We start from the raw sequence: 25,547 nt of genomic DNA, 5'->3' as shown, positions 1-25,547 counted from the left end.
CACTGGGCTCTCTTTAAAGTTACTCTCAAATCTGGTTCATGTTCCTGGCCTGATTCTTTGATATTTGTATACCTGATTGTTTGATGGCAAGAGGCCAGAATTGGAGGAGCGCAGAGATGTCAGTGAGTTGTAGGGCTGGAGGAGGTTACAGAGATAGGGAGGGGCGAGGCCATGGAGGGATTTGAAAACAAGGATGAGAATTTTAAAATTGAGCTGTTGCTGGACCGGAAGCCAATGTAGGCCAATGCGCTCAGGGGCGATGAGTGAATGGGACTTGGCACGAGTTAGGCTCTGGGCTCTGGGCAGCAGAGGTTTGGACTCATTATAGGGCTCATGATATCTACCCCGAGAGGTGCCGGGGGAAGGCCCTGAGAATCATCAAAGACGCGAGCCACCCCAGCCACAACCTCTTCGCCCTGCTCCCGTCCAGTAAGAGATATCGAAGCATACGGTCTCGTACCAGCAGGTTTCGAAACAGCTTCTACCCCCAGGCCATAAGACTCATGAACGAATAATTTATTATTATTTATTACTGTTGTTTTATTTATTATTACTGTATTTCTATTAGTATTTTTTTCATTGCTATGCCATATTTATTCCAATGTTGGGAGAACTCATAAAAATCAACATTTCATTGTGCAGTACACACGTTTGCTGCGTATATGACAAATAAAATTGAATTGAATTGAATTGAATTGAGTATTAATAGCATGTAATGTTTACTAAAGGTTATTAATATACTGTGATGTTCACAAAAGTATGAAAGACTTGCATTCATACAGCACCTTATCCTGTCTTTACTGAGCACCTTAAAACACTTCACATACAATGAAAAAATGAATGGCTGTTCTGTAGACAAACACAGCAGCCATCATGGATGACACGACCCCACAACAAGTGTGAGATGGGTGACCAGCTGATCTGTTTGTTAAGGCGTTGATGGAAATATCTTGGCCAGGACATTGGGAGAACTCCCCGTCGTTTTACAAACTGGGCTACAGGATCTTTAACATCCAACGGAACAGGCAGAGAAAGCATCAGTTTAGCGTCACCTGAAGGACAGGCACCTCTCATGATGCAGCGGGACCTCCGTCCGCTCCGTACCGTAATGGAGTGTCAAATTAGAATGCGTGCTGAATTCTCAGAGTAACTTGAACCCACAAACGACTGACTCGGTGGTTAGAGTGCGACATACCGAGCCAAGCTGAACCTTGGTTAGAAGCGTATTAATGTCATGTGATCACTGCTAAGAACTGATGGCAACATTGGCATTCGTGTATTAATGACTTAAAATATCTTCACTTTTCTTGCAGGGATGAAATACAAGGGGGGAAAAATTGGGTTGATTTGTGCCTCTTGTTAGCACCCCCGGAGGGCGCTAATGTGGCGCAAATCCCCTAGTGCCTGGGCCAGGTGCTGTTAACAACCCCCCCGCACTAATTTTTTAGGGGGGGCGACACTGAAATTTTCCCCCAGGGCGTGAGACTTGGGGGGGTACAGAAATTCGGTGTCATCTCTTTTGGGGCGCTATTAGCGCCCCGAAAAAATTTGTGCTCCACCGCCTGAAATTCAGTTGTACTGCCCCTAGCAGGAGGTGGAGCACTACTGGAAGCACTCCACCTTCTTCTTGGGGCGCTACAACTGAATATCACGGCCCTACGTACAACAGCGCCATGCTCGTCAACACGTAGCACCGCGGTATTGCAGGCTTCCCTCCCCTGATTAAAGGGGAGGGGCCTAGTGCTGCGCGTAACGGGGCCCTGCTAGACCACCAGGGAGCGGGGTGCCAGGAAAACAGCACTCCGAATAAAATAGGGGAATGCGCCAGTGCTGACAAACTCCCCAAAAAAAGGCCGCCCGACACCTGCCCTTTAAGTAGCGCCGCCGCCGCTGCAAAAACGCCCCCTGACCCTGTCAGACATATCGTCCGGCGATAGGTCAGGGGGCGCAACCCAAGTTTGCGGCTGGGGCGCTGCGCACGGCGATGACGTCATTGCCAGCAGTGCAGCAACACGGGGTGCTACCGGCTACTGCCGCCGTTAACCACCCGCTGAATTTTGCGGGAGGCGTTAGCAGCGCCGTGCCCGGGTATTAGGGGATTTGCGCTGCGTTAACCCTGTCAAGCCCGTTAAGAATTTTATATGTTTCAATTTGATCACCTCTCATTTTTCTAAACTCTAGGGAATATAGGCCTAGTCTACTCAATCTCTCCTCATAGGGCAATCCCCTCATCCCAGGAACCGGTCTAGTGAACCTTTGTTGCACTGCCTCTAAGGCAAGTATGTCTTTCCTTAGGTAAGGAGACCAGAACTGTACACAGTACTCCAGGTGTGGCTTCACCAATACCCTGTCTAATAAAAAAAACCCTGTCTAATTGTAGTAATACTTCTTTACTGTTATACGCTAATCCCTTGTCAGAAATGCGGCAGCCAATTTGCGCACAGCAAAGTTCCACAAACAGCAATTTGATAATGACCAGATAATTTGTTTTTAGGTGTTGATTGGGGGATAAATATTGGCAAGGACACTGGGGAGAACTCCCCATCTCTTATGAGAAATAGAGTCATGGGATCTTTTACATTCACCTAAGAGGGTGGATGGGGCCTCGGTTTAACCTTCTCATCCAAAAGACAGCACCTCCAACAGTGCAGCACTCCCTCAGTACTGCACTGGAGTATCAGTCTAGATTTTGTGCTCACGACCCTGGAGTAAGACTTGAACCCACAATCTTCTGACTCGGAGGCAAGAGTGCTACCACTAAGCCACAGCAGTATGGACCATTGGTCCTGTTGGAAAAAAGTGAACGCTGAAAACTGAAGAGAACAGAGAAGTAATTCAACACAAACCAGTATATCTACACCGCTAAATGAGAAATACCTTCATTAACACAAACTCCACAGTCTTCCGAGGAAAATGATAAACCTCACTTGCAAAGACAATGCCGGCCCGCATCAGTGAATGTTGATCTCTGTGTTCCTTGTGAATCTTCAAGAGAGCTACACAATGTGAAAAGACACAAATTAAAGAAAATTCTCTAGAAGGCAACAAATGAAAAGCAGAACGTTCTCTTGTCGGATGTTGGTGTGCCTCTAGATTGGGCAGCTCGCGACCTCGTGTACCACAGAAACGGCCTTAAAATGAATGGACAGGAAATCGTGGGCAGTGCCTCCATGATTTCTGAGTACACGTGGCTGGTGGGCAAGACTCCCTCGTGGTAGTATTTTGCATTCATAAAATTGTTCCTATGGAGTCAAGGACAATCTCAAATACTGGGACATTGACACTGCACCACACATTACAGATATCGACACCATTTACACAATTGCGTGTTCATTAGAATCAGGAATGATAACTAATATGCATCAAGTGAAGGAAAAATATGTTCCATTACTGATTATATCTCTAGAATCAACACAATTGCACTACAAGTAATATCTGAAGCAACTGATATTTCTTGTATCCTGCAGGCATGGAATTTGTTCCTGTCCATCACAGAAATGAAAGTGAATGCCACTATAACCAAAAAATGAAAGTATTGAAAACTGATTTGATTTGGGCCTCATATGGAAAGGCTTGCAGCTTCCTACTCTATGACATGGTGGGATTTCAATTGGCAATGGAACTTCTATCAGTAAGAAAAACAGAAAGGTACAGTATTACTGTATTTAAATGGTGATAGATTGGAAAATGTTGATGTACAAAGGGACCTGGGTGTCCTTGTACACCAGTCACTGAAAGCAAACATGCAGGTGCAGCAAGCAGTTAGGAAGGCAAATGATATGCTGGCCTTCATTGCAAGAGGATTTGAGTACAGGAGCAAGGATGTCTTACTACAGTTATACAGGGCTTTGGTGAGACCACACCTGGAGTGCTGTGTGCAGTTTTGGTCTCCTTACCTAAGAAAGGATATACTTATCATAGAGGGAGTGCAACGAAGGTTCACCAGACTGATTCCTGGGATGGCAGGACTGTCGTATGAGGAGAGGTTGGGTCGACTAGGCCTGTATTCACTAGAGTTTAGAAGAATGAGAGGGGATCTCATTGAAACGTATCAAATTCTGACAGGGCTAGACAGACTGGCTGTAGGGAGGATGTTTCCCCTGGCTATGGGGGGTCTAGAACGAGGGGTCACAGTCTCAGGATACGGGGTAGGACATTTAGGACTGAGATGAGGAGAAATTTCTTCACTCAGAGGGTGGTGAACCTGTGGAATTCTCTACCACAGAAGGCTGTGGAGGCCAAGTCACTGAATATATTTATGAAGGAGATAGATAGATTTCTAGACACAAAAGGCATCAAGGGGTATGGGGAGAGAGGGGGAATATGGTATTGAGATAGAGGATCAGCCATGATCATATTGAATGGCGGAGCAGGCTCGAAGGGCCAAATGACCTACTCCTGCTCCGATTTTTCTATGTTTCTATGTTTTTAACTTCAGAGTGTGTTACACTTTCTCTGACCCTATCTTCAGTAACGTTAGGATGGTAGATGGAAATATCAGAATTCCAAATTGAAAAGTTGTATCTAATAGCACTGCTGTTTCCAATAAAAACCAGAGATGAAAACTCTGATTGTATGTTCTCAGTATTGTCAAATATGCAGACACAGATGTTAATGCCCATTCATTTGACACAGATGTTTCTGTTACACTTCTGGATACATAGCCATGTTTGCTGAGCAGGCCTGATTTCTTCAACTTTGTCACTGGGAAAGGCAAAAGATCAATTGATATAAGAAGCATGTGATAGAAAGGAGGCAAGTGATGCTCCTGACTCTTGAAAGTGCAAAACTTTCTTGGCCTCCACACCTTTTGTGGAGCAGATTGGGATATGATGTTTGTTGGCTTCTCTAAGTAAAAGCTGATTAAAGGGTATTCTGGTATTGGAAGGTGCTAGTGCAATTCTTGAATACATTTCTAGTGGTTGTTGACAGTAATTAGTAGGGGATAAAAAGATTATCACCAAAAGAACAAAGGGAGAAGTCAGGAGAACTTATTTTTACACTGCAGGTTGATAGGATGTGACATGCCCTATCAGAAACAGTGGAGGAAGCATGCTCAATCTCCCATAATGCCATGCTGATTTGCTCTAATGACACAACTATGCTACATGTGGTGTCCATGGTGACAGCTGTGCATTTTGGTTTCAAATTTCAACCAATCTGATTTTCCAATGGTTTGGACATTAACCTGGTTTCAACTGCTTCCTTATTGCGCTGAGCAATTAATCTCAAGGCAGATAATTTAGGATCAATTAGAAAGGTCAATTCTTTTCACCAGCATGTATTTAATTAGAAATTCCTACTTGCAGTTGGCTTGTTTTCTTCTTCTTCTTAGGCAGTCCCTCGGAACCGAGGATGACTTGCTTCCACATTAAAAATTCGTTCTCAGGTGACTGATGAGTCCAATGCGGGACCTACAGTCTCTGTCACGGGGGGGCAGACGGTGGTTGAAGGGACGGGTGGGTGGGGTGCTTGGGTTGACGTGCGCCCCTTGCGCTGCTTGCGCTTGGCTTCCGCTTGCTCCCGGCGAAGAGACTCGAGGTGCTCGGCGCCTTCCCAGATACTTCTCCTCCACTTTGTGTTGGCTTGTTTTACAAACAAATTGAATAACAGAGAGCAGGGAGTTGGAAATGTGTCCGCAATTCACAACATGATGGATCACCAATCTCAGTTAGGGCAACAGAGGCTTTCCCACAGGAGATGAAGGGAAAATGGAGAAGTAAATCAACTCAGACAAACTTTCCATACGCCTTGGCATCTCTCTGTTAAGTGGTATGGGCAGAAGCCTGGGAACATGCCACAATGCCCATCTTTTGATTGCCTATCTCTGTGCCCCAGACAGACAACCAGAAGAGGACTTATCAGTTATCTAAAGGAAGAAAGAATTCTGCTCATTCTCCAATGAACTAAAACACTTTTAATTAATTGAAAATATTTATTTTAATAAATCATTCATTTTGCTCCAAAATACACGCAACATAAATATGGGAAGATGTACAGTAAATGATAATTCAAGAACAGGAAAACTGCGAAAAATGTGTCCAATGTATCCTGTCAGTGACAGTATTTCCATGGGAAAGTTTCAACACAAACAAAACATTCATCTTTGCAGGTAAAACATTTGATCCATATAAACCAACAGAACGGGGACATAAATCAACACACGAGTTTGCTTTTAAAAGATTTCTTCCCCTAAAGTGTGAAAATCAAACCATATTTCCATACCTGTGATGTCCTAATAGCCTTTTTGTTACACAGGGGCGCTTGAAGGTAAACCTTCCTTCGTCTGTAGCTCACAGAACTTGTACTACATGGATAAGCAATCTTATCAGTTATAACCTTTGGAAACAGTGGATGAAACTTTCAACTTCAGCGGAGGTGTACAACGGACCGTAAATGATATGCACACCCGCCTGATTTACCGTTCTACTGACTTCAACGGACGGATAATCGGGCGAGGTGTATAACTGGCAGCTGGCCCGTTAGCACCGGGTTTACGCCCCCGCCGAAGCTGATAGTTCTGCCCAATAGAACATTTTTACTCAAGGAATACAGGGGTAGATTTTCAACTTGCAGCTCGTGTGTACAACTGGCGTTGCGGATCAGTTGTCTTCTTATTGGAAATGAAAATCGACTGGTTACTATAAAGGACGGCTGATTTGCAACGCTAGTTTTATACCTGGGTGTCAAATTGAAACTCTACCTGCAATCTATTGATTTATTTTGTTTATCACAATCGTACCCTTGAATGTGATTTAAATAATATCTTCCATTTCAACATTCAACAACATTAAGAAATAACAGTATGTTTCATCGTTTACTTTTCCCGCATTGAAACATGGAGGCGATTTAAAAGTTATTGACAGCTATTGAGTAATTCTCAGGGACAAGTCCCTGTTTTAACCTTTGACTCCTGTCTATATGTGTCCACGCTTTTATTGAACTGTGCTCCTTTTGGATTCTCCGTAAATTCATACCGCATCACTAATAAAGTTCGACAGTTAATTAAAAAAAACTCTGCAATGGGGCTAGCAAAGTTTGGCGAAGTATACAGAAGAATTCATTAACATAGCCCGTGAAGGCGGGATGTCCATCCCCTCCTCCAGAATTAATACGCATCAGTATTTCTGCAGCAGGCATTGTTAACATTATACAAGGAAGACATTGACACCAAAAGCATTCGTTTACATTGCCGCTATGTAAACAGTTGATGAATTACAAACACTGATGCTTGCTTGATTCAACCAATATTATATTCAACAAAGTCAACTAAAATTATAGGTTCATGTGAGACTCGTAATTAGGTCCATAACCATCTACAAATGGTGTGGCAGTATTCAACTGTATTGTGCTACAGCAGCAAGCTTGCAGAAGATACAATTTACGCTTTTCAATCAGTCAGCAGAATACTTTAAGAATGCATTGTTTGTTCATGAAATACATCAGGTTTATCGGGATCAACTGTGAACCTGCATTACCCAAAAAGCATCCTCTTTCAAAGCTTCAAGTATAGTCGTCAGAAATAAAGAAATTGATCTGTTCTAAAGCATGGAACTGGGATAGCTATGCAATTCTGGCTTTCCCGCTGCTCGACATTCCCTATCGCTTAGGCTGTCAAATGCATTGCGCTGGAGTAGCTGACATGCCGTGTAGAGTGATTGTCTGTCATAATTCGTAGGTTGAGAAATCAGCCATTCTTGCTTTTTTTGCTTTCAGTTTTCCCTGTATGTGCACGATAAAATCCAGGCAGTGTTACCGCTTCGAATAAGAGCCTCACTTTCTTGATTTAATTGGTTAAAAAGGAAGCTTTAGGATATTGGAAGAACCAAATCGCAATATGCGCTGTTTAATAATCCAGAGTCTCATTTCGTCTGGTAAAATAAACTTTGTTCTCAGCTATTTCAACGGATATACTTTCTACAATCTCTTAGGTTTCTCTTTGTTCAAGATGTAAGTGCAAAATTCTGCATGCCAGGTAGTTACATGCCAATTATCTTGTTTACATGTGTGGGTCGTAACAGTGGAGATGGTCACAATTAAATTATTCTATTAAACCAGTAACCATAACTTGAATTCTTTTGTACTTTACAACCTTGTCCTGATCTACTGTTTTGAAAGGCTTCTCGTACATAAGGTTACAGAGTAAGACTCACCATCGGAACTTATCTTAAGCCTCTCCAAGGACAGAAACTCGCCACCAATACAATTTTAAGGACTGGGGTCTCACGGTTGACTCCTTTTAAAATGTAACTAGCACAAAAGAATAGGATTAACGTTAAATCATTTTCTCCCATTGAGTTTTTGATGATCTTGGTTTAACAAGTGAATCCTGGTGATATTATCAGGCCCGTTGACTAGAGGGGTGACAATGTGATGGAGCAGAAATACGATCAGTACATACAGAGTCATTAATCTTGAGTGCTTCAGCACTCAGACTATTTCAACCATATTCACCTTCCTGTTTTTGGACTCAGTAACTCATCTTAACTAATTCCACTATTGGTATATTTCTCAACATCCGGAATCACCAGAAATAGATGGAAGAAATGTTTAAAATCAATGGTAATTGTTTCAAGCCTAATTTCAAAAATTGATACTGGTAATGAAACCTTTCCTTTATCACTGTGTTGGTAACTTTTGCTTCTGTTTGCTGTTTGCAGATGAAGACGGAAAGAAATTGCAAAAAACTCACAACTTTAGTTTGTTGCCTGAAATGTTTTCTTCTTCCTCTTGTCCTCCCAGTTAGCTCCCTATACATCTAGGTGTTGTTTATCCTCCCTGAGCACCAGGATGGAACAATCCAGTCCGTGGATAACCCCCATGATGCTGCAGCAAAGCCACTCTTCAGCTGCCCACCAAGAAGCACAGATCACTGGTATGAGAAGTCCCACACTAGTTTGTCCAGTGCCCGTAGAGAATACAGCCAAGTCTGAAAAAAGTTTCTAACCACCTGTCTGAGGAAGCTTAAATGCAAATGTTGGCAAAGATTGCTATTTGATCTGATGTATCATTGGTAAAGAGTTCAAAGCTGTTGTGCTGTCACTTACAGGTTATCCTTGAGCAAAAATACTCCCCAGAACTGGTAAAAGCATATTACATCGAGGAAAGGTTTGGGGCAGAAGCGTGAATGTAGTCCAGTGACTTGCCATTATGTATGTAATTTGTATGAGTGAGCGTGTGGCCATGATAGTCAGACTTGCCTATGGTCAATGCTAATTTTCTTTTCCGACAATGCAACATACAACAGCTGAAGCACCTTTTAGAGATCAAGTAGATCATTTCAGACATACTTAATACAATGCAAAGAGCAGACGCCCCAACCATAAAATAGGTGAAAACCTTTTTCTCAGTGGGTCTGGCAATGTAACAATCTACTACATTGGGGCAAGGATCGACCTCACATTTGACCAGGCGAGGCATATCAAAACTGTCATAAATCCTGTGAAGGATGTACAAGAAAGCAACTTCAATCACAGTTTTTACAAATAGACTGATCAAATAGGTCCACCAGAGCCCACCATGCTTTTTTCCAGTATCCTCATATAGTGTGGTGCCTGTTTCTGGGTGCTTGACATGGTACTTTTTCTCTTTGTCTTTTCTGTAGGCCACGTGCATGATGACAAACAGGGAAGGCGTAGAGATGAAGATCAACTGCAAAGCCCACAGCCTGATGTGGGAGATGGGAAAGAAGTAGTCGAAACACACGTTGGTGCACCCAGGTTGCTTGGTGTTGCAATCAAAGTCTTTCTGGTCATCACCCCATACTTTCTCTGCTGCCACCACATAAACTAGCACCCGGAAAATGAAGACTACCGACAGCCAGATCCGTCCAAATCCCGTAGAATATTTATTTACGCCGCTGAGGACGCCTTGTAGTGTCTTCCAGTCCATGGTATCTGGAGTTGTTAATCTTCAATCTACAACACAAAACAAAAACAAAAAAATCTACATAATGATTCATCTCATAGATATAATACAATCATTTTGTTTCAAGCAATGTTCTGCACTTGTATCTCCCATATAAATGCTATAAACTGAATTAGGGTCTGACCTAGAAAAATAGAACAAACACTTCTATTCTCTTTAACAGACCTCTGCAAAATGACTGTTGAAATCTACTTCCCAGTACAGATTGTTTCATTTGGTGTATAGCACATTACATAATGAACATAAGGCATGTTATAATGTGTATATGACACAGTGCACAGTATTGCTATGAAAATAGGAGTGCAGAATTTACTGCCTTGTTCCCATTGCTGCTACACCCACCGCCATTTTGGTTAGGGTCCAGATAAAAGCAGCGTCAGGTTGGGAACCTCACTAAAGTATGCAAATCAGGGTCCTATGCTGTCAATTGAACCCCAATACCATTTCATTATTTTTAGCTCAGTGCTGGATCCGTAAACAGTCAGATCATCTGAAGAGTTGAAGGAGCGTTTCTGTGAATGTTTTCTGGCTGAAGTTCTGCTTTTTGACATTTCAATCATTCTATTAGCACAATGAGGTAGTTGCTTCACTGAAGGATGCGACTGATATTGGCCACCCTGTTACTGGCTACAGGAAGAGGAGGAACAGGAGCACCAGCTGCAACTGGTGGGGGATCTCCAGGGAGCAGCACGTGAGCCTGCAAGGAATCTAGAAAGCAAGTGGTTTTACCCGGCTAACAGGACCTACAGACCCAGACTGAGCTACCTGAGCCTCAGCGAGGAGGTTTCCCCTTCCCCTGAGGAGCCAATTTGGAAATGCAGCAGGAGCTGGAGCCCATTACTGCAGCTGGCACTGCATGGCCCCTGGCAGCTAACGTGACCACAGCCATCCCAGACTTTTTATGCATCAGGGTCATTTTGGGGCTGTAGCTGGAGACATATGCAATCTACATCAGGCCACAGCACACACATCCATAAAAGTCGCAGACGCGCTAGGGCTAATGAATTCATCTCGTTCCCCATCGACCCCAGGAGCCAGCAGGGAAGGTTTACGGGTTGTGCAGCCATTGTAGGAATCCCACAAGTGAATTTTTGGTCCTCTCTGTTGAAGCTATAATTTTCTGTGGGACTTCAGAGTGCTATTTATTACAACAACAACAACAACCATCATAAGAACATAAGAAGTAGGAGCAGGAGTAGGCCATACGGCCCCTCGGGCCTGCTCCGCCATTCAATAGGATCATGGCTGATCCGAACCTAGACTCACGTCCACTTCCCTGCCCGCTCCCCGTAACCCCTAATTCCCTTATCAGTTAGGAAACTGTCTATCTCCATTTTAAATTTATTTAATGTCGCAGCTTCCACAGCTCTCTGAGTTAGCAAATTCCATAGATTTACTACCCTCTGAGTGAAGAAGTTTCTCCTCATCTCAGTTTTGAAAGGGCAGCCCCTTATTCTAAGATTCTTCTTCCACTACCCAGTCAAGCTGACCCTCCTCAATTCAACCTACATATGATAACTTGCATTTATATAGCACCTTTAACATAGTAAAACATCCCAAGACGCTCCACAGGAGCGTTAGCAGACAAACTTTGACACCGAGTCACATAAGGAGATATTAGGGCTGGTGAGGTCAAAGAGGTAGGTTTGAAGGAGTCTCTTAAAGGAGGGGAGAGTGGTGGAGAGATTTAGTGATGGAGCATAGGACCCAGACAGCTGAACCCATGGCCACCAATGGTGGAGCAAAGAAAGTCAAGGATTCAGAAGATGGTTTCTTTACATTTCTTGGTTCCCCACACCATAATCATACGTTAAGAGTAGGCATTAGCCCTCATTATAAGATGAATCACAATGATCATTCTATTTCTTCACATAAAGCATCATTCCTTGGCTGGGAGGATAGGCAAGACAGTGTTATTTTTGAGGCAGTTTCCTTCCTGCCCTATGGAGAAGCAGCTTCCATGTACTTTCCAGCTACTCATGACAGCACTGGCCTTGACTGGAATTTTGCTATGTGCAGGATTTTGGAAGAGAATCCAAGTTAGACAGGCACATTGCAGCATGAATACCCAACAAAACCGCACTGCTTCATGGTATTATTTTCGAAAATAGGAACGCTACTCTTGTTTTTAAGAGATAAAATAGAATGACAAACAGTGATTAGGCAATGCAGCAGTATTTGCCCCTTACCAATTTATCATGCTGTCTTTGGAAGCCGCACAAAATGGTTGCATTAAATTGTATTCCAACACAGCCTTCATCTTCATCTGTACAATGTTGTGCAGCAATACGTAAATTTGGTGTTTGATAATAAGATAAATATTGATCCGTTATGTGTTGTAAATATGTTAGAAACTCAATATTTGTTTAACAAAATTGCCTAAGTCATACAGTGTAATAGTTTCACTAGACAAGGATTCTGTTTAAAGTTTAGCTATTGTTTGCTTAGAGTGAGGCCGTAATGCTTTTCTATTTAGTTCTACTAAAGAATGGAATGTGTGACTTTTATACTGGTTCTATTGTATCTCTAACCAGCTCAAATGGAAGGAGGCCACTGTACGGGACTTATTGGATAGGTGCTGAGCTCAGCACCTGCTCACATGCTTAGTAGGAGTGCCTTAAAACAGTCAATGTCTGACACATCAAACTGGAATGACTGCTAACAAATAAGTAGCTCACAGTTCAAGACCGCGCTCCAATGACAAAAATGTCTATGAGAAACTAAGAGTTAAAAGGAAATTTCAGATTGCAAACAGCTCCTATTTATATCACGAGACACTTCTGAAATCTAGTTCCTTACACCGAGTCATTTTTATCATTTCATCACCACAGGCAAAAGAGGTTTCAAAATAAATGTTTCCCAATTACTAAGAGCTAACATTGATTGCTGTGGAGAGATTGCTAAAAGATTTCTGTCACCATTCCACCTCACGCTGCTCATTATTACGGGCTAAAACGCATGGGGAAACTACAAATGTCAACGCAGGAGGTATTTTAATTAAGATATTTTATAAAATTACCAGGTGTTGGCAGCGATTAGAGAGTGGAGGAGATTGTGTGTCTTTCCGACTAGTCTGCACTCTGATGCAAAAAGCAAATGAACTTTAAACACTCATAACTGCCAAATTTTGCTGTAATTCTAACCAGCATCATGCTCAATAGACTGCAAAACATCTCCCTGCCTCCATTAATGGCTGCACTTAAGAATGGAGAAAGCATCCATTGCATTTAGAGTGTGGGCAAAATGATAAAAATGGGAGGAACTAGATATTGGAAGAGAGTAACATAAACAGAGGACATTTTGGTAACATGCAGCAGGTTGCTGAGCATTTAAAAGAGAAAAACAGGTTAATGTTTCAAGTGTTACTCTTCAACAGAACCTGGACCTCCACAATAGAATGTGGAATATTTAAGAGAGATTTGATTAGGTACTGTAGAAATCCAATTCTTTCTTCCTCTTTCAGAAACTGACTATACTTGCTGTGCGCTTTCAGCATTTTTCTGTTTTTTTCTATTAGATTTCCAACATTTTCTTTTTTCTTTTTTCTCTCCTACTGGGTATATTAAACAGATGTTTCTTAGGGTTTGGTGTTTTCCCTTAGGGATGGCTGGGCTCCAGAATAATTGAGTTAGAACAGAAACAAATCCCCATATTTTATTCCTCTCCAAAAACTAATCTGTCAACAACTGCAAACTAATGGCAAACACAAAGATAGGTGTTTATACAAGTGGCTTCCAGATAGATTAAATGAGACAAATGAATGCTACAACATCTCAGAGTTCTGCCAAGTTTCTTCGGCAGTGTGACATTGTAATTAGAACTACTTCTTCCTTCCCAATTACTGTTGTGAAGCTGATGTGTTGACATGCTCCATGGTAGCTGGACTACACATGACCTGCACTGGCAATATATTCTAATCTGTCTGTCCTTTGAGTGAAGGCACAGAGCTAACTCTAACCATCTCCCCTTGACATTCAATGGCATTACCATCGCTGAATCCCCCACTATCAACATCCTGGGGGTTACCATTGATCAGAAACTGAACTGGACCAGCCATATAAATACTGTGGCTACAAGAGCAGGCCAGAGGTTGGGAATTCTGTGACGAGTGTCTCACCTCCTGACTCCCCAAAGCCTTTCCACCATCTACAAGGCACAAGTCAGGAGTGTGATGGAATACTCTCCACTTGCCTGGATGAGCGCAGCTCCAACAACACTCAAGAAGCTCGACACCATTCAGGATAAAGCAGCCCGCTTGATTGGCACTCCATCCACCACCTTCAACATTCACTCCCTCCACCACCGGCGCACTGTGGCTGCAGTGTGTACCATCTACAAGATGCACTGCAGCAACTCGCCAAAGCTCCTCCAACAGCACCTTCCAAACCCGCGACCTCTACCACTTAGAAGGACAAGGGCAGCAGACGCATGGGAACATCACCACCTACAAGTTCCCCTCCAAGTCACACACCATCCTGACTTGGACCTGTATCGCCGTTCCTTCACTGTCGCTGGGCCAAAATCCTGGAACTCCCTTCCTAACAGCATTGTGGGTGTACCTACACCATATGGACTGCAGCGGTTCAAGAAGGCGGCTCACCACCATCTTCTCAAGGGCAATTAGGGATGGGCACTAAATGCTGGCCTAGCCAGCGATGCCCACATCCCATCAATGAATTAAAAAAAATAAAAAAAATAGTGAAATAAATCGCTTTTCAGGACCGTATTGCCTCATGAACTGAATACTTGATCCCTTCAAGATGGTAGACAATCATAACTAGAGAAAGAGAGACAAGAAGCAGGAACATAGGAACGGGACTAGGCCTTTCAGCCCCTTAAGCATGTTGTGCCATTCAATTAGATCATGGCTGACCTGGATCTTAACTCCTTTGCTCCATACCCCATAATACCAGCTCACATGACATGATGGAAGCATGACAACATCTGTTGTGTTTGCAATAATTGTCATTAAAATAATAAATAAAATCCAAATAAACTATGTTGCTTTAAATTAAATGATCTCTGCAACCTTTTGCATAAATCAAATACATAACTGAGTGTAACAAAACACCTAGTTCACTCCATTTTCACAACTCACTGCTGGAGGTCATAAATTGGGTCTCCCATTGTTCCCTTTGTGGGTCCTCCATTTATCAAAGTCTCATCTGTTCAAAAATACTTTGTTAGTTACACCGCTGAAAGCTTTCCTGGGTTAATAAACAATTCATTGTTTCTCGAGTTATTTCTTCCTTACAAACTTTGCTATCTCGACACACCAATGATCAATTCAACAAATGAACCAGTGAACCTACCAACCAATGAAAAGGCAAAGTATCAATAGTCCAGCGGTACAGTAACCAATGAACAAACCAGGAAATGAACAAATAAACCAACCAACCATCAAACAACCAATTAAATGCCCAATCTCAAGACCTGTTAACTTCTACAAATGAATTTCTGTAAGATGTGTTAGTTAGTTCTAAATATTTAGTTTATAACACATTGTCCATATTTATTGCATGGTTTCTGCAGTGAAATTGAGTATTAAATACCTTTGGAAAAAAACCCCATAATATTATAACCCAAGGCTCACTTCAAATTTAAGCACAAAATGGTGTATCATGTAAGAATTTGACCTTCAACTCTAAGGTGAGATTTGGGATATTTTCACTGAGACTGTGAGATCAGACTGACCTCCAGTAAAGCCTTCCTTTCATCTTCCAGATCTTTGAATATGTTGTCTGCTTTCATCCCCAAGCCCATCCCACCCACAACTCTCTGTTTGAATCCCTCCAATCCAGATTCAACCCCTACCCCAACACCAAAGGCGACCTACCAAATGTCATGAAAGACATTCTCTGTAAATGTGACCATAATGCATTATCCCTCCACCTTCTCCTAGACCTCTCTGGAACTTTCAACACTGTCAAGCATACCATCCTCCTCCAATGCCTCTCCCCTGTTGTCACTGGAACTGACATTGCTTGGTTCCACTCTTACCTATCTGATCATAGCTAGAGCATCTCCATCAATAGCTCTCTTCCCACTCCCAAACTGTCAACTCTGGAGTCTCCCAAGGATGTGTCCTTGGCCCCTTTCTCTTCCTCAAGCTGCCTCTTGACAACATCATCCACAGGCATGGGGTTAGCTTATACTTGAACACCGATGACACCCAGTTTTACCTCTTCACCATCATTCTCGACACCCCCACTGCCTCTGTTACATTGTTTGTCTGACAGCTAGTCCTGAATGTGTCTTAACTTGCTTCAGCCAGTCCTGGGAAGAGTGAAGCCATCATCTTTTAAGCCTGCCGCAAGCTTTGCTCATTTGTCACTGATCTATCCCCCTCCCTAGTCAAAGTTTTAGGCTGAACCAGACTGTTTGAAATCTTTGGTGTCATGTTCAACCTTGAGCTGATCTTCCAACCCCATGTCCTCTTCATCACAAAGGGTACCTACTTCCACCTCCATAAGATTGCCTGCTTCTGCCTCTACATCCAGCCAAATGCCACTGAAACCCACATACATGCCTTCGTCACCTTCAAACTCAATTACCCAATGCTCTCCTTGTCAGTATTCAATCTTCCCCCCCCCCATAAGCTTCAATTAATTCAACACTCTGCTGCCTATATCCTTTCCTGCACCGAGTTCTGCTCAAACATCACCCCATACTTGCTAACCTATGTTAGCTCCCAGTTCCCCAAAGCCTCGGATTTAACATTTTTATCCTTGTCTTTAAATCCCTCACTAGCATTACCCCGCTCTGTAACTTCTCCAGCCTTGAACCCCTCATACTCTTTATTTCGCTGACTCCGACCTCTTCTGCATGCTTAGAGTCATAGATTTATACAGCACAGAAAGAGGCCCTTTGGCCTATCGTGTCCACGCCGGCCATCAAGCCCTGTCTATTCTAATCCCATTTTCCAGCACTTGGTCCGTAGCCTTGTATGCTATGGTGTTTCAAGTGCTCATCTAAATGTTTCTTGAATGTTGTGAGGGTTCCTGCCTCTACCACCCTTTCAGGCAGTGAGTTCCAGATTACAACCACCCTCTGGGTGAAAAAGTTTTTCCTCAAACCCCCTCTAAACCTCCTGCCCCTTAGCTTGAAACTATGACCCCTGGTTATTGACCCCTCTACAAAGGGGAAAAGTTCCTTTATATCTACCCTATCTATGCCCCTCATAATTTTGTACACCTCAATCAGGCCCTCCCTCAGCCTTCTCTGCTCTAAGGAAAACAACCCCAGCCTGTCCAGTCTCTCTTCATAGCTGAAGCGCTCCAGCCCAGGTAACATCCTGGTGAATCTCCGCTGCACCCTCTCCAATGCAATCACATCCTTCCTATAGTGTGGCGACCAGAACTGCACACAGTATTCCAGCTGTGGCCTAACTAACGTTTTGTACAGTTCCATCATAACCTCCCTGCTCTTATATTCAATGCCTCGGCTAATGAAGGCAAGTATCCCATATACCTTTTTAACCACCTTATCTACCTGTCCTGCTGCCTTCAGGGATCTATGTACATGCACACCAAGGTCCCTCTGATCCTCTGTCCTTCCTAGGGTCCTACCATTCATTATGTATTCCCTTGCCTTGTTTGTCCTCCCAAAATGCATCACCTCACACTTTTCAGGGTTGAATTCCATTTGCCACTGTTCTGCCCATCTGACCAACCCATCTATATCGTCCTGTAGCCTGAGGCTTCCCTCGCTATTTACCACTCCACCAATTTTCATGTCATCTGCGAACTTACTGATCATACCTCCTACATTCATATCTAAATCATTAATGTACACTACAAACAGCAAAGGACCCAGCACCGATCCCTGCAGTACACCAATGGACACAGGCTTCCAGTCACAAAAACGACCTTCGACCATCACCCTCTGCCTCCTGCCACTAAGCCAATTTTGGATCCAATGTGCCTTCATTTCGGCCCGCCTTCAGCTGCCTACCCACCATGCTCTGGATTTCTTTCCCTAAATCCCTCCATCTCTCCACCTCCAGTAACTAATGTAGGTCAACGAAGGTGGGCTGAGTGGGACTGGGTGCAGGGTGAATTAAAGTTTATGGACGTTGGAAGATGGAAAACTGTCAAGGATTGCATTGGAGTAATCCAGCCTTACAACCGGCCATGCCCCCTATTCCCCTGACTCCAGACCTTGTGTATCTCCATTCCCTTCAGCTCACCATTGGCAGCTGTGCCTTCAGCTATCTAGGCTCAGTCTCTGGAATTCCCTCCTTAAACGTCTCCAACTTTCTACCTTTAACTAACCTTTTGATCATCCCTCCTTTGGTTTGGCATCAATTTTTACCTCATGGCTCTGTGACACACTATTGAAGATTTTACTGTGTTAAAGCTGCTATATAAATACAAGTCGTTGCTGTAGCATTTGTTGTTGAAAATGCCATGCCTACCAACTGCTTCTGCTCAACATCATTTGATGTTGCATTTATATTATTGTGACACTTTCAGTGCTGTAACATAACATAGGCAGTTCCAGTGCCAGGGCTGCCTCATGAGGTGAGATTTCCCTCTGCCACTGGACGCAAACATAAATGGCAATGCTGGACGGTACAGGATGTCATTTTGCGAACATTCAGCTCAGCCACGCAGTGTTTGCATTGCTGTTCTGTACAGACCTTCAGCCAACATTGGAGAAGGTCCATGGCCGGAAACTTAAAATTGTACACGTGCCTAGGAAGCAACTGAGCACGCCAGTCTATTGTTACCTTGTTGGCATCAAGGAGCTGAAAATGCCCCCCTGAATGTAAATGAGGGGCATTCCATACCAGTGGCAGTCTCAGAACATTGCTGCATAACCTCCATAGAAATGATTTGACATTATGAATATCACAAGATATAAAGAAATAATGGCAAATATTCGATACTTGAAAGAAAGGTGATTCTAGTTAAAAAGTAAACCATGATATCAGTGTTTGCTTTTGAATGGCGAGGTACAGTATTCACATCACCTTCCAGCCAGAGGACAATGAATAATCATAACACACGGCCAACACAGAGGCAGGGATAGTCCCTCCCCTGAAAGTGAGAACTCTAGGGATGTTGCACAGAATAGATTATACCGTTTCACTCTCTGAAACGGACTTCCTTCTCCACTGTTTTTATATCTGTACACACACCTTTTGAGAATTAAAGCTTGACTTCCTTTCCTGATACTTGAGCCAAACGCGTTGTATTGCCCGATATTTCTTACCAGGATTGAATGTGTCTTTAGTCTGAGGATCACTTTATGTTCCAAGTCTTCTTTACCTGGAAAAAAAAGAGACGAAAATATAGTTACATTATTTTGAACAAAGCAACAAATATATTGTGGAGGAATAACACAATTGCCAAATGCAGTTACTAACCACTGTTCTTCATATGGAAGAATATGTAGTGTTGTGAAAAAAAGTAGAAATGTTGTTGAGTTTATCAGCCCCTCTTTTGGTGACTTTACTTACAATGTAAATTCAAACATTGTAAATTATGCTTCCAAAATAAGGTTGTAATATTCTTTCCATTCTTTCAATAGTTAACTTTCAGCTTCCGTGAAATGCACTGATGTGATTTTTTTTTTGCTGCTTTTGATTATATTAAGATAAAATGAAAGACTCACCATTTAACAAATGCTTTCAAGCTTTATATCCACAGGCATTGGAAGGGAACGGGATGAAAGTCCCAAAGTACAGGAATCTGCAGTGAACTCTCCGACTAAATTGCTAAACCCAACACTGCGTGAAGCTGTCTGACGCTGTGAGACACTCCTCGGGTTCCTTTTGCAGTCACTCCGTTCTGGGTGGGGCATTCTTAAGTAATGAAGTCTGTTCTTAAAGGGCCAGGTGGCATTTTTTAAAAGAACTTTGTCATTGCTGCGATAAGAAATAATCTGGGCACCCTCCCATTGTCTGAGATTAAAACCTGGAAATTGGCGTGCAGTAATACCTGTTTCTTATTAATTCAGATCCTGATTAGTTAATCAGCAATTACTCTGACATGCTAAGTTCCTTCAGACTCCCAGTGGAATTTTAGCTTCTCTCCGTCATAGAACATTTTTTCAGGCAACGACCGAATTGTCAACATAATTTGTTTCTTTTTGTTTGTCTTCCCACTTGTAAGCTCCTCTAAGGCAGTGGACGTGGTGATGTGGGGGTAAAGAGAGGTGTGTCTGCCCAGTTGTCATAGAGTTGTTTTGGCAAATGCTTCGGGCAATTCTTCCAGGTGCAAATGTTGCAAACATCGAGGAGAATGTCATGCGTTATGTGCTTGCTACCTGCAACGTAGCATTTCAAGCTCATTGTAACCGACGAAACAGCTAATCTAAACACCGATTCCGATCCTACTCTTCAACTAACCCCTCCAACCCTGATCTCACTCCACAGACTAACCCCTCCAATCCCGATCTCACTCCACAGACTAACCCCTCCAATCCCGATCTCACTCCACAGACTAACCCCTCCAATCCCAATCTCACTCCACAGACTAACCCCTCCAATCCCGATCTCACTCCACAGACTAACCCCTCCAATCCCGATCTCACTCCACAGACTAACCCCTCCAATCCCGATCTCACTCCACAAACTAACCCCTCCAACCCCGATCTCACTCCACAGACTAACCCCTCCAATCCCGATCTCACTCCACAGACTAACCCCTCCAACCCCGATCTCACTCCACAGACTAACCCCTCCAATCCCAATCTCACTCCACAGACTAACCCCTCCAACCCTGATCTCACTCCACAGACTAACCCCTCCAATCCCGATCTCACTCCACAGACTAACCCCTCCAACCCCGATCTCACTCCACAGACTAACCCCTCCAATCCCGATCTCACTCCACAGACTAACCCCTCCAACCCCGATCTCACTCCACAGACTAACCCCTCCAATCCCGATCTCACTCCACAGACTAACCCCTCCAACCCCGATCTCACTCCACAGACTAACCCCTCCAATCCCAATCTCACTCCACAGACTAACCCCTCCAACCCTGATCTCACTCCACAGACTAACCCCTCCAATCCCAATCTCACTCCACAGACTAACCCCTCCAACCCTGATCTCACTCCACAGACTAACCCCTCCAATCCCGATCTCACTCCACAGACTAACCCCTCCAATCCCGATCTCACTCCACAGACTAACCCCTCCAATCCCGATCTCACTCCACAGACTAACCCCTCCAATCCCGATCTCACTCCACAGACTAACCCCTCCAATCCCGATCTCACTCCACAGACCAGCTCCTCCAACCCCGATCTCACTCCACAGACTAACCCCTCCAATCCCGATCTCAGTCCACAGACTAACCCCTCCAACCCCGATCTCACTCCACAGACTAACCCCCCCATCCCGATCTCACTCCACAGACTAACCCCTCCAACCCTGATCTCACTCCACAGACTAACCCCTCCAATCCCGATCTCACTCCACAGACTAACCTCTCCAACCCCGATCTCACTCCACAGACTAACCCCTCCAACCCCGATCTCACTCCACAGACTAACCCCTCCAACCCCGATCTCACTCCACAGACTAACCCCTCCAATTCCGATCTCACTCCACAGACTAACCCCTCCAATCCCGATCTCACTCCACAGACTAACCCCTCCAACCCCGATCTCACTCCACAGACTAACCTCTCCAACCCCGATCTCAGTCCACAGACTAACCCCCCGATCCCAAATCCACTCCTCCGACTAATCCTCCCCCGATCCCGATCCCATTCCTCCTACTAATCCTCCCCTGATTGCGATCCCACTCCTCCGACTAATCCCCCAATCCTGATCCCACTCCTCCGACTAATCCCCCGATCCTGATCCCACTCCTCTGACTAATCCCCCGATCCTGATCCCACTCCTCCGACTAATCCCCCGATCCTGATCCCACTCCTCCGACTAATCCCCCGATCCTGGTCCCACTCCTCCGACTATTCCCCCGATCCTGATCCCACTCCTCCAACTAATCCCCCGATCTCAAATCCATTCCTCCGACTAATCCCCCGATCCCAAATCCACTCCTCCGACTAACCCCCCGAACCTGATCCCGCTCCTCTAACTAATCCTCTCCTGACCTTGAACCCACTCCTCCAATTAATCCCCTGATCCCGATCCCACTCCTCAGACTAACCCTCCCCCAATCCTGATCCCGCCCCTCAGACGAACCCTCTGATCCTGATTCCAATCCCAAGATCATTCAAGGCTAGAGATCTATAGAACATTTCTTTTTTCATGGAGCAACTAACATATGGAGGATTCATTACTGTTAATTCATGGAGCTTCTTTAAAAAGAATACCATAAGGTATTCCATCAATCATTTAATCACCTTGACCTAAATGTTATTCTAACCATTAATCCATTCTTACCAGATAATTACCCAACTTCTTTTTAAAGAAGCTCCATGAATATCTATATTCTATAGGTCTCTAGCCTTGCATGAGACATGACAATCTTGAATCTATGCCCTCTGGTCTAGTGAGAAAAACTGAAGTTAATAACCTATTTACATCCAAATCATTCTCTCTTCTTTTCATTGTAAAGATTTGAATTATGTCACCACTCAATCTTTTTTCTCCTGTGAAAGACAGATTCTGTTCAATATGTTGATTCTCATTAATTTGAATTTAAGCCCTAGAATCATTCTTTTCTGTAGCTTTCTCAGTACATCCACATCGTTTTGAAGAAGGTGACCAAAACCTGTAGAATATAAACAAAAAGGAAAAAAACTGCAGGTGCTGAAACAAAACCATAAAATACTGGAAACACTCAGCATGTCAGCTGGCATCTGTGGCAAGAAAAAATCCTTGTGTGTGTATGTTTGGTAAGGCTAACTTTAACGGGATGACACCAAGGCCGGAATTTTGCAAGGGGTCAGTGGGCGCAATTGGTGGCGGGTTGGGTGGGAAAGTGGTTTTTTTTTGACAGCAGGTCTGGATCCCGCTGTCAACCCGCTGCCACATGCCTTTCCCAATGTCGGGTCTGTCAACGCTGAGCAGACCCGACAGGCAGCGGTGGGGGACCCAATTAAGCTGATTATTGCCTTGTTCAGAGATCATTAAGAATACATTTTTACTTACCTTTTCACTTTAACTGCTTGCCCACAGGTTCCACGCTGCTCAGGGATCATGACTGTCAACCTGAGGCAGGAGTTCAGTGGCTATTGCTTCAGCTGAATCCTTGACAGCTTCAAATATACAGTAAAAGCTCCCACCTGACAGATCATCACTTTCCTCAGCCATAAGCTGTTTCTCAGTCCATTTCCAGCACAGGTTCTGCAGGCTTTCCACTTTCTACTCTCCATCCAGTATCATCTCTTTGGAAGAACTCTCTCACCATTGACAGAATGCTTCTGTCATCTCTGCTTCCCCTACTATCTATTCCATCAGCATGGGTGCCCTTTATACTGTCTCACCTTGGTCCTCAGAATTTGACCACAATCAGCTCCAACACTAGCAGCACCAGGCAGACCAGCAGCACCAACAACAACACCAGCCTTCTCCGCAATCACCTGATGCTGCACAGGACAGAGGGCATGAGCACCCGACCACATTACTGCCCGGGAGGCCAGGGATGGCCTCACCATGGCCAGATTTACTTCACTTGATGCTGTACACCCTGGCTGCCACATGGTGCGCCAGGTTGGCACCGCCCCACACCATCACCATAAAGCATCCTACAATATCCAAGCCATTCCTTTCACACATTGCGGGGGGAACCGTTATGTCTCACCATTCACTGCAACTCACGAAGCCACTTCCAAAGGTGCACACAAATCTGTCCAAGAATGGAAAGTGTTGAAAATAAAGGTTTCAATGTTTGACAGTACATTAACAGAAACTTTACATGAACATTGGATGAAACACCCAAGTGCCTACCTTTGTGTGTTGTTAGTTGGTATGATTGCATGAGGATGAGGGCGAGTGTGACGGGTGGCTAGTGAGATGGGGATGTGATAATATAGATAGAGAGAGAGGGATGGGTGGAGGTGCAAGGTAAGTTGGTGTGAGTAAGGATGTGCAGGAGTAGGGTAGGGAAGGCAGAGTGATGGGGATGTGATGAGTGGCACAGCAGGATGAGGTTGAGTGTGGCTTTGTACTAACGTTTCCTGATCTACTGAGATCATTGAAACGTTTGCGGCACTGCACCCAGGTCCTCCTGACCACATCCCTGCTTGTGCCCTCCTCTGCAATGTGCAACCAGGCTATGTTGGTCACCTGGGGAGGTGTCTTCCACCCATGGGAAGGGAAGAGGACCTCCCTGTGTGCTGTGAGTCATGGGAGAACCTGGGTGCAGCCCTGCACCTCTGTGCAGTGATTGTCAGTATTTGCAGCACTTCAATGCTGTAGAACACTGACAGCACAAATGTCAAAATAAAGGTGGCCATGATTCCTTTAAGGAAACTGGCTGCTGACACATCATCAAATGATGTCACCAGGCCTGCTTCCTCTAATTGGCCCGGGAAACACGCTGGGCGGGCTTACCAAGCCCCATCAACAGAAAGTCATTTCAAAGAGCGGGATGGAGCCAGCAGCGGGGTGTGGACCTGTCACCGACATTGCCCGCCACAGACCCGCCGAGGTAAGTAAATCACGGCCAGAGACTGACAACAGCAAACTGGTCAAAACTGTTACTGGATAAAACTACAGATCAACAGTGTTCAAAAAGAATTTAGCTTAATACAGGACCAGGATATACCACTGAGGGGCAAGAGCTCTAGTTACCAAATAAAACAACCATGATCAACAAAAGAGGTGAGAAATATCGTAAAACTAAAGGAAAGAGCATACAAAAGTACAACAAATATTGTAGATCCAGGGGACTGGGAGAGATATAAACAGCAAAGGAAGACAAAAAAGATAGGAAGAGCATCAAAAATGAATATGGAAAGAAACTGGCGAGGGATATCAAGATTAACACAGGAAGTTTTTACAATTATATTAGAAGAAAAAGGGCAGTCAATGGTAATGTGGGCCCTTTAAAAACAGGTGCGGGTAATATTGCAAATGAAAATAAGGAAATGGCAGACTTGTTGAATAATTACCTTGGAGGGAATTTTAAACCCCCAAAATGGGTGGATTTGGGCCGGGTGGCATGGAAAAATGTAAAAAAAATCTGAAACCCGCCCACTTCCGGTTTTAATGGAGGCGGCACAGGGGGCGGGCAACAACTCGCTCGCAGGAGGCGGGTTGGTCAGTTAAATATTATAATGAGGCTGCATGCCTCAGAATTAACCACCATTTTAGATTTCACGTTAGCTGGCCGGGTTTCCTGGGCCTCCGTAAACCCGATGGCTAAAGGGAGGCGAGGACTGCTGTATCCAGGAGGTAAGTGTTCTGAAGAAGGGTTTCGACCTGAAACGTTAACTCTATTTCTCTCTCCATCGATGTTGCCTGGCCTGCTGAGTTTTTCCAGCGTTTTCTGTTGTTATTTCCTTTCCACTTACCTGCTGGATCCAGTTTACCTGCTTCACCCACCCCCCAACCCATCCGATCTCGCTCCCGACTCTTCCGATCTCCCCCCGACTCTTCCGATCTCCCACCGACACCAACACTTCCAATCTCCCTCCTGAGGCCCTTCTGATCTCCCCTGACACTGATCCTTCCGATCTCCACCGCCCCCC

The 25,547-nt window shown here is 44.2% G+C and overlaps 1 protein-coding gene across 3 annotated transcripts; it reads right to left on the bottom strand.

The window, feature by feature from the left end:
* Positions 1–5,915: 5,915 nt before the first annotated feature.
* On the bottom strand, positions 5,916–19,719 carry LOC147103121 (gap junction beta-3 protein-like). 3 transcript variants are annotated; one of them, XM_085962438.1, is made up of 3 exons: positions 19,546–19,719; positions 19,144–19,199; positions 5,916–9,917 (listed from the first exon to the last, which is right to left on the bottom strand). In XM_085962438.1, the coding sequence occupies exon 3, from the start codon at positions 9,889–9,891 to the stop codon at positions 9,094–9,096; it is 798 nt and encodes a 265-aa protein (XP_085818564.1). In that variant the 5' UTR covers positions 9,892–9,917; positions 19,144–19,199; positions 19,546–19,719; the 3' UTR covers positions 5,916–9,093. The 3 variants fall into 3 exon arrangements, with proteins under 3 accessions (XP_085818564.1, XP_085818565.1, XP_085818566.1); XM_085962439.1 differs by lacking the exon at positions 19,546–19,719 and adding an exon at positions 19,298–19,505; XM_085962440.1 differs by lacking the exon at positions 19,546–19,719 and having other exon boundaries at positions 19,070–19,159.
* Between the last annotated feature and the right edge of the window lie 5,828 nt (positions 19,720–25,547).

Source organism: Somniosus microcephalus, chromosome 20 (assembly GCF_052327205.1).
Source record: "Somniosus microcephalus isolate GS21.2 chromosome 20, FLI_Smic_1.0, whole genome shotgun sequence".
Taxonomy (NCBI): Eukaryota; Metazoa; Chordata; class Chondrichthyes; order Squaliformes; family Somniosidae; genus Somniosus; species Somniosus microcephalus.
This window is presented reverse-complemented; position numbering and strand designations above follow the sequence as displayed.

Excerpts from the sequence above, each read along its gene's own strand:
- LOC147103121 (XM_085962438.1), bottom strand. The coding sequence starts at position 9,891 with ATGGACTGGAAGACACTACAAGGCGTCCTCAGCGGCGTAAATAAATAT.